The sequence below is a fragment of the Alnus glutinosa genome, chromosome 3 (assembly GCF_958979055.1).
Source record: "Alnus glutinosa chromosome 3, dhAlnGlut1.1, whole genome shotgun sequence".
Classification (NCBI taxonomy): domain Eukaryota; kingdom Viridiplantae; phylum Streptophyta; class Magnoliopsida; order Fagales; family Betulaceae; genus Alnus; species Alnus glutinosa.
In genome coordinates this window covers 12,692,793-12,701,858 of record NC_084888.1, presented here as the reverse complement: position 1 = coordinate 12,701,858, position 9,066 = coordinate 12,692,793, and the positions used below count along the sequence as shown (strand labels likewise).

Sequence of the window (9,066 nt, the reverse complement as noted above, 5' to 3'; positions counted from 1 at the left end):
GGAACAAAAAATTCCACTGGGGAAGGGAGGCTTAGAAGCCCCCCTTCCCGGCGATCAACAGCTTGTTTTTGTGGTTTACAAACAGAGAGAGTGAGAGTCGAAGAGAGAGAAGGACAAACACTCCTACAAGTTCAAACTTGACTTGAAAAAAGAACAAGCTAGGGAAAGAAGATAGAGACGAGAATATTTTTGTACATGCAAATATCGTAGGAATCTTAATTATAGCGGCGAAATATTACTTTTAGCGACAACGATTTTCAATGCTAATAAGTCAACATTAATGAAGATTTAATTGTTGTCAGGAAATTATATATATAACACATATCAGTAACGACGACGATGACAAAATTGTGTCGTCACGAATACTTTATATATCAGCGAAGCAAAATCATGTCATCACTGATAGTTTATATAAAATAAATAAATAAATAAAAAACCATTGGTAATATTCTACTCCAGCTTGCAGTCATTCCAATCTTATTTTGTTTTAAATATTGTTTGTTTTTCGGTGATCAAGACTAAAAAATTTCAATTCAACGAAGAATCGGTAAATGGGGGATTAAAATGACTTTGCGGAAGTCATTTATTTTAGGGATAATTGCACCGTTGGTCCCTGTGGTATGCCATAATTATTTTTCACTCCCTATGGTTTAAAAAGTTCGTGGGAGGTCCTCCTGGTATTCAATAATTACAAATCGATCCCTGACGTCAAATTTTGTTAAAATTTTTAACAGATTCCGTCAAATGCCAAGTCAGCGACACGTGTCGCCAATAAGATGGCGACACGTGTCCATTTGAATAAAAAAAAATAAATTTATTAAAAAATAAATAAAAATACATATTTTTTTTTTTAAAAAAAAAGCTGAAGGCTGGGCCACCCCCAGTGGCCGGGAGTAGCGTGCGGCCACCCCCAAGCCACAGGCCACCCCTGGAAGATCCGAGGGTGGCGCGCGGCCACCCTTGCCACCATTTCAGTTTTTTCTTTTTTTTTTTGAATTTTTTTCTTTTTAAAAAAATATGTATTTTTATTTATTTTTTAATAAATTTATATTTTTTTTATTAAAATGGACACATGTCGCCATCTTATTGGCGACACGTGTCACTGACGTGGCATTTAACGGAATCTGTTAAAAATTTTAACAGAATTTGACGCTAGGGATCGATTTGTAATTATTGAATACCACGAGGACCTCCCATGAACTTTTTAAACTATAGGGAGTGAAAAATAATTATGGCATACCACAGGGACTAATGGTGCAATTATCCCTTTATTTCATGCGCATAGATCTGTTAAGCAGAAGTCAAGTCCCATGCTATCTCAGATTACCACTTCATTGACCATTTTGATATTACATTAGTGTTTAATATTACATTGCCAAGCTTAAGCTATATATAAATATCTTTAGAAGTTTATTTTGATATTAGTAGAAATAAATTTACTGGGATTGATTTTGGATAGCATGAGATGTTAATTATATATTTTTTTAACACAGTCTAAATCCATTTTTTGTTTTTGTTTTTTTTATTTATTTTTTTTATGGTTCAATTTAGGAGAATTCGCTAGGAGCTCAAGGTAAGGGAAACACAACCTTAAAACTCCAGCAAAATTTTAATAAAACTTTTTCAAAAGAAAAAGTCGGGGATTTTCCTAAAACCCTTTTTACACCTCAACATTATTTACCCTTTAAATTTCGTCATTTCTTATATTATATCTTATTACATAATTACATATTGTGGTTGAAATTTTATGAGGTCATGTATAGTTATATTTGTACATCATATAATATATGTTGCATGTGCTCCATATGAGTGAAAAATGATGGCATCATCGTATTTACATGTGCGTATATTACACAAAGTTTTACCCCACGGCACCATCGTGCTACGATCCGGATCCATCTGATTTATGTGGGTAGCATGGCAACCACACCAAAAGTGTGGGCTATCGGTCGGGGGGCCTTCACCTAGGGAAGTTTCTAACCCGTCGGCTCTCCCTTGTGACAACAGAATGAGCGTATAAGTCCTTTGGGATCAGTACTTTTGGACATGCCAAACGTAACATGCGCCGCTTACGGCTAAATAGCGGAGGTGGGCCGGTGGAGGTTAAAACTTACACACTGCATAAATGATTCATGTATCGTCTTGCATTTGATCTAGTTGGATATAAATGTTACTTTATCATCTAATATTATTTTTGTACTTTTTTTTTAGAGTTTCTGAAAAATATTATATTCTTGCTCGTTGTACTTTCCTTACTGAGTTGTCAAACTCACCCCTTTCCCCTTAATATTTTTCAAATGACCATATATATCATAGTGATGAGAGGCGGGGCACTTGTGGGTTTATTGATTGTTAAAGACCCACACATTTGGCCATATAAGTGGGACATATGGACCCATTGTGTCATAGACTAGCGGGAGTAGTTGTCAGTACATAATAACAATTAGCACCTGGGGACTTCATTATTATCTCGGACTGTAGAGCAAGTAGTTTGATGTAGTATAGCTTTGTTTTTTTTGTAACTGTACACCTTACAGTCCTATACGTATTTAGGAGGGTGTCTAGCAACTTTGGTTGTTAGCTTTTGTGTATACCTCCTCATTTTTGTTAAAAGAATTATACTGAACAATAGTCCCCGGTAAAATATTTTTTTTGTAGCTGTTAATGATATAATGAAAATATTCCTTTCACTTGTGTCTTGGACCTCTTTGTCTTTAATTATTTTCGTATAGATTTATTTAGTTCGCTTTCCCCTTATATCCCAAAACGGGGGCGTGACAGCATGGTATAAAAGCAAAGTCAACTGTAGTTGGCTTGCTAAAGAACCTAGGGAACATGGAAACCCAGTTTTAGGTTAGGGTGCATCACTACGCTCACGATTGAATAATTTTGTAAGTAATTAAATAGGAACTCTAACTTTGACACGTTTCAGAGTAATGGCGGAAGGTGGAGAGTGATCATCACAAGGCTTTTAACTGAGACTGCCCAAGACATGGCTCAGATGTTTCAAGCTATGGCCAGACAATTCGTCACGGCCATAACCGATCTTAGAAGAGAAGTACCTCATGAGGAATAACGTGGTTGCCCGTTCAAACGCTTTGAGCGTCTTCATATTCCCCCATTTGATGGAAAACGAGATCCCATGGAGTGCGAAAACTGGTTGATCGATGTGGAAGAAATTTTATGACTCGCAAGCTGCACAGAAGAATAGAAGGTGTAGTACACCGCATATCGATTGTCAGGCGAAGCCAGAAATTGGTGGATCAACAAGAAGGTGTTACTGATTCAAAAGTTGGGCAACGAGGAAGCAAAGCAATCTCTTGGCCGCGATTTCAGAAAGAATTTCTCCAACAGGCCGTTTCAATGACTTGGCGTGTTTCACTCCCTACTTGGTGGCAGACGAAGAAAATCTAGTGAGAAAGTTTGAACAAGGTCTCAACCCCCGAATCCACGATCGAGTGATATGTCTAGAAATTCGCGACTTTGTGGAATTGGTGAACAAGGCCTCCTTGGCTGAGGAAAGTTTGAAGAGGAATGCTATGGCAATGGCAGAATCTTGAAAGGGGACTGCACCCCCACTGAATCAAAACCAAGCTGGATGGAGACGAGGACCGAATGGTAACAATCGAGAAGTTAGATCTAGAGGGAACGGTCCGAGTTCAGCTAATGACATTTTTTGCCCTAAATGTAACCGTCATCATCAAGTACAATGTCCCACAGAGACCAACAATTGTTTTCAATGTGGACAAAGCGGACATTTTGTACGAGACTGCCCCAAGGCCTTGTAGGAGATAGATCCCAGCAACAAGGAAATGGGCAGAAGTAGTTTACTCAAGCTAGAGTATATGCTCTCACGCTAGGCAAAGCGGAGATTGAAAATGAAGTAGTTACAGGTCTTCTAGCCCTCTTTTCTAGCAAGGCTATAGTTTTGTTCGATTCTGGTGCTACTCATTCGTTTATATCAGCTAAACATGCTAAGAGATTTCATATTAGTATAAAGCCAATGGAAGTAGGAATGCTAGTAGCTACCCCAGTGGGAAAAGCTGTGACATGCAGGAAAATAATCTTAGATTGTCCAATTTGCATTGAGGGGAGAACCCTCAAGGAAAATTTGATAGTTTTCGACATGGAAGGGTTCGACATCATCCTCGGGATGGATTGGTTGTCAAATAATCATGCCATCATCAACTGTCACAGCAAAGAAATAATTTTTCGATTACCAGCCAACACCGAGTTCAAATTTGTTGGAACTAAGGTGAGCAATACCCCGTGATTGATTTCGGCAACGCAAGCCAAACAATTGATATTAGAAAGATGTCAAGTCTATATAGCATGCCTAAAAGAATCGTCTCATGAAGAAAAGAAGATAATATACATACCAGTGGTGCAAGAATTCCTTGTCGTTTTTCCAGAAGACCTTTCAGGACTTCCTTTGATAGAGAGATAGAATTCTGCATTGAACTAACTCCAGGAATAGCTCCAATATCCAAAGCACCCTACTGGATGGCACCAGCGGAATTAAAAAAAAATTGAAGATCCAGCTACAAGAATTGTTGGACAAAGGATTTATTCGCCCTAGCGTATCGCCATGGGGAGCGCCCATACTCTTTGTGAAAAAGAATGATCGTACTTTTTGAATGTGTATTGAGTATCGAGGATTCAACAAAGTCACCATCAAGAACAAGTATTCACTACCCCGCATAGACGATTTGTTCGACCAGCTACAAGGTGCATAGATTTTCTCAATGATCGATCTTCAATCAGGGTATCACCAACTGAAGATAAGGACGGAAGACATACCCAAGACGGCTTTCCGCACATGTTATGGCCACTATGAGTTCTTAGTGATGCCATTTGGATTAGCAAATGTGCCAGCAACTTTTATGGACTTAAAGTTTTCCGTGAATTTCTGGACCAGTTTGTGGTGGTATTCATCGAAGATATTTTAATCTACTCTAAGAGTCTAGAAGAACATGAAGACCACTTGAGAATTGTTCTACAAAAGCTTAGAGAACAGCAACTCTATGCTAAATTCTCCAAGTGTGAGTTTTGGCTTGAAAGAATTTCTTTCCTTGGACACGTAATCTCTAAAGAAGGCATCACGGTAGATCACAAGAAAGTCGAAGTTGTGGTAAACTAGGAAGGACCTACCAACATCCACGAGACCATAAGCTTTTTAGGTTTGGCAGGTTATTATCGGCGTTTTGTGGAAGGATTTTCAAAACTATTAGGCCCGCTAACTACTCTAACAAAGAAGAATGCTCGTTTCCAGTGGACCGAAGAATGCAGACGTAGTTTTCAAGAACTAAAGCAAAGATTGGTGACCGCTCCGATTCTAACACTTCCCTCAGGATCAACTAGATTTGTTATTTATAGTGATGCTTCTAGAAGAGGACTAGGCTGCGTTCTTATGCAAAATGGTAAAGTAATAGCTTACGCTTATTGGCAACTCAGGAACCACGAGTTAAACTACCCCACTTATGATTTGGAGCTCGTTGCTGTGGTTTTCGCATTGAAAATTTGGAAACACTGCCTCTATGGAGAAAAATGTGAAATTTATACCGACCACAAGAGTCTCAAGTATTTGTTCACGCAAAAAGAATTAAACTTGAGACAGAGGCGATGGCTAGAATTAATAAAAGACTACGATTGCTTAATCAACTATAACCTTGGGAAAGTTAACGTAGTCGTAGATGCACTAAGCAGAAAATCTAGAGGAGGAGTAGCATTTCTAAAGACCTTGCCACGTGAACTACAGGCAAATATTCAAAGATTCGATTTTGAAATCATTTAAGGTGAAGTACTAGCATTAATGGCGAAATTGGAGATTTGGCCTACTCTCCTAGAGAGAATTTGCACAGCACAAGAACAAGATGACGAGACCACCCGCCTAAAGGAGACGATAAACAAGGGGTTGGGTTTTTATATCACGTTAGATGGGTTGCTCAGGTACCAAAATAGAATCTGTGTTCCGAACAACAAGGAGATAAGGAAACTGATCTTAGAAGAAGCACACTTCTCTCTAGATTCGGTGCATCCTGGAGGAACGAAAATGTAACATGACCTTAAGAGTTATTTATGGTGGAATGGAATGAAACGAGACGTTGCTAAATTTGTAGAACGATGCTTGACGTGTCAACAGGTTAAAGTGGAACATTAGAGACTTGCAAGACTATTGCAACCTTTGGCGATACCGATATGGAAATGGGAGACAATAGCTATGGACTTATTGGTAGGGTTACCACAAGCTCAGGTTGGGCATGATCCAATATGGGTGATCGTGGATAGATTAACTAAAGCTGCTCATTTTATACCAGTAAAAGAGAAATATTCTCTGGAGAAGCTGACAGAACTTTATATAAGAGAGATAGTCAGACTGCACAGAGTACCCGAATCAATAGTGTTGGATAGAGATCCTCATTTCATGTCAAGATTCTGGAAGAGTTTACAAGAAGCAATGGGTACTAAATTGCGATTTAGTACTGCCTACCATCCTTAGACTGTTGAACAATCAGAGAGAACCATCCAAACGCTAGAAGACATGTTACGAGCTTGCGTATTAGATTTCAGTGGCAGCTGGGCGTGCTACCTTCCTTTGGTGGAATTCTGCTACAACAACAGCTACCAAGCCAGTATTGGGATGGCCTCATATGTAGCGTTGTATGGACGAAAATGCCGTTCCTCATTTTATTGGGACGAACTAGGTGAATGGAGAATTCTAGGACCGAATATCGTTTTGGATACCTTGGATAAGGTTGTGTTAATTCGACAAAGATTATCAGCAGCTCAAGATTGACAGAAAAACTACATGAATGTACGTCAAAGAGCCTTAGAATTTGCAAATGGTGACAATGTGTTTCTTAGAGTGGCACCCATGAAGGGAGTAACTAGATTCAGCAAGAAAGGGAAATTGAACCTCTGCTACATCAGACTATTCGAAGTTTTAGAAAGAGTAGGCCCGGTAGCTTACCTGTTAGCACTGCCACCAAATCTAGCCGGAATACACAACGCTTTCCATGTCTTTATGCTGAGGAAGTACGTCCCTAATCCATCGCATGTCATCGAATACGATCCCCTAGAATTACAAGAAGACCTGACATATGAGGAAATTCCAGTGAAGCTATTGGATCGCAAGGTTCAAGAGCTACGCACCAAAAGCATTCTATTAGTGAAAGTTCAATGGAGAAATCATGAAATTGAAGAAGCATCATGGGAATTAGAAGATGGTATACGCAAGAAATACCTATCTCTGTTTGCTGAGAACTATTAGAATATAAGGTACGCGGTAGTGGGTAAGTTTATTATTTCGGGTAGTTGCAATATAGTGCGTTTGTTTAGACTAAACAAATTTCGAGGACGAAATTTTTATAAGGAAGGAAAGTTATAACACCCCACAATATATATATATATATATAAATGAGTTCCTGTAACAATGATATCGTCCACATAAACAAGCACAAAAATATGAACATGATGTTGATGGTATATGAACAATGAAGTGTCAACCAAGGAGCCTGTGAACCCGAGAGCTAATAGAGCTTGAGTCAACTTGTGAAACCAGGCTCTTGGTGCTTGTTTTAGACCATAAAGTGCTTTGTGAAGCTTGCAAACATGATTAGAAAAATGTGGATCAACAAAGCCAGGTGGTTGTTCCATAAACACTTCCTCTGTGAGAGAGCCATGTAGAAAAGCATTGGATACATCCAGCTGCTTAAGAGGCCAATCAAATTGAAGAGCAAGAGAGAGTAGCAGTCTAATTGTGGCTGGTTTAATAATAGGGCTGAAGGTTTCTGCATAGTCAATGCCATTGCGTTGCTCAAAACCTTTGGCTACCAATCTTGCTTTGTATCTATCAATGATACCATTTGGTTTCTGCTTGAGTTTGTAGACCCATTTATTGCAGATTACATGCCTATCAATCGGCCTTGGACAAAAAGACCATGTCTGATTCTCTAGGAGAGCAGAAAATTCACTTGACATGGCAGCACACCAGTTGGGATCATATATGGCCTTAGAAAAGGTAGCTAATTAAGAAGGTGAAGTGGTAATCATTGCCTTCCAGGGATGTTTAGTAGAGTGTGTTGAATGATAGAGATGAAAGTCTGAAAAATCCTTGGGTTTTGAGTGTCCTGTTTGAGACCGAGTGATGATGTGATGAGTTGGTGCAGAAAGTTCTTCAAAGGAGAAAGGTAGAGGATCTTGTTCGGGTCTTAATGACTCTTCTGTTAAGGAATGGTGAACAAGTTCAGAAGTTGGTGATTCTTCTATTGCAGGACTTGCTGGGTCATCAAGGAAAGTCGTAGGGGAGATGGTTTCTATAGCTGGAACTGAAAAGGGAGGTAGGTTTTGTTGTGTAAGAGTGGTAGCTGGTAGGTTAGGGGGTGTTGATGGGTTTAACGGTATATCAGGAAGGGTGGACTGAGGATTGCTGTCATGAGCGGGATTAATGGAATAGAAATCAATGGGAAGTAGAATTGTACCTGGTGGATGAAGAGTCTTTTACAGGGGCAGTGAAATAAGTCTTATCTTGTGCTAGAAAAGTCTGCTCATCAAAAATAACATGCCTGGATATATATATTCGGTTGGAAATAGGATCCAAGCATCTGTAACCCGTTTGATTTGAACTATATCCAAGAAAAATGCATTTTGTGCTACGGAATTCAAGTTTGTGGTTAGTATAAGGTCTTAATAAGGGATAACACGCACAACCAAACACTCTTAAGTGTGAAAGAGTTGGTTCATTATTAAAAAGCTTGAGAAAGGGACTAGAGTGCTGTAGAGTGTTGGTGGGCATCCTATTGATAAGATAGACAGCAGTGTGACAAGCATCAACCCAAAACTTAGGTGGTAAATGAGATTGAGCTAGAAGGCTCAAACCGGTTTCAATGATATGCCTATGTTTCCTTTCAGCAATTCCATTTTGCTGTGAGGTATGTGGACAAGTAATTCTATGGAAAATGCCATGGTCTGCCAGGAATTTGGAGAAGGTACTTGAGGTGTATTCACCTCCTCCATCCGTTTGGAATTGTTTGATCTTTTGAGGAAAGAGATTTTGAGTTAAGCATT

The 9,066-nt window shown here is 39.2% G+C and overlaps 1 protein-coding gene across 1 annotated transcript; it reads left to right on the top strand.

Annotated features, from left to right (window-relative positions):
* The first annotated feature begins 6,808 nt into the window (after positions 1 to 6,808).
* Positions 6,809 to 8,422, top strand: LOC133863186 (uncharacterized). Its single transcript, XM_062299162.1, has 2 exons — positions 6,809 to 7,226; positions 8,274 to 8,422. The coding sequence occupies exons 1-2, from the start codon at positions 6,809 to 6,811 to the stop codon at positions 8,420 to 8,422; spliced, it is 567 nt and encodes a 188-aa protein (XP_062155146.1).
* The last annotated feature ends 644 nt before the right edge of the window (positions 8,423 to 9,066 follow it).

What these genes read in the sequence shown, in the direction of transcription:
- LOC133863186 (XM_062299162.1), top strand. Translation starts at nt 6,809, where the DNA reads ATGAATGTACGTCAAAGAGCCTTAGAATTTGCAAATGGTGACAATGTG. An exon ending in ATCATGGGAATTAGAAGATG is followed by an intron (nt 7,227 to 8,273) that starts GTATACGCAAGA and finishes CTTCTATTGCAG; the next exon opens with GACTTGCTGGGTCATCAAGG.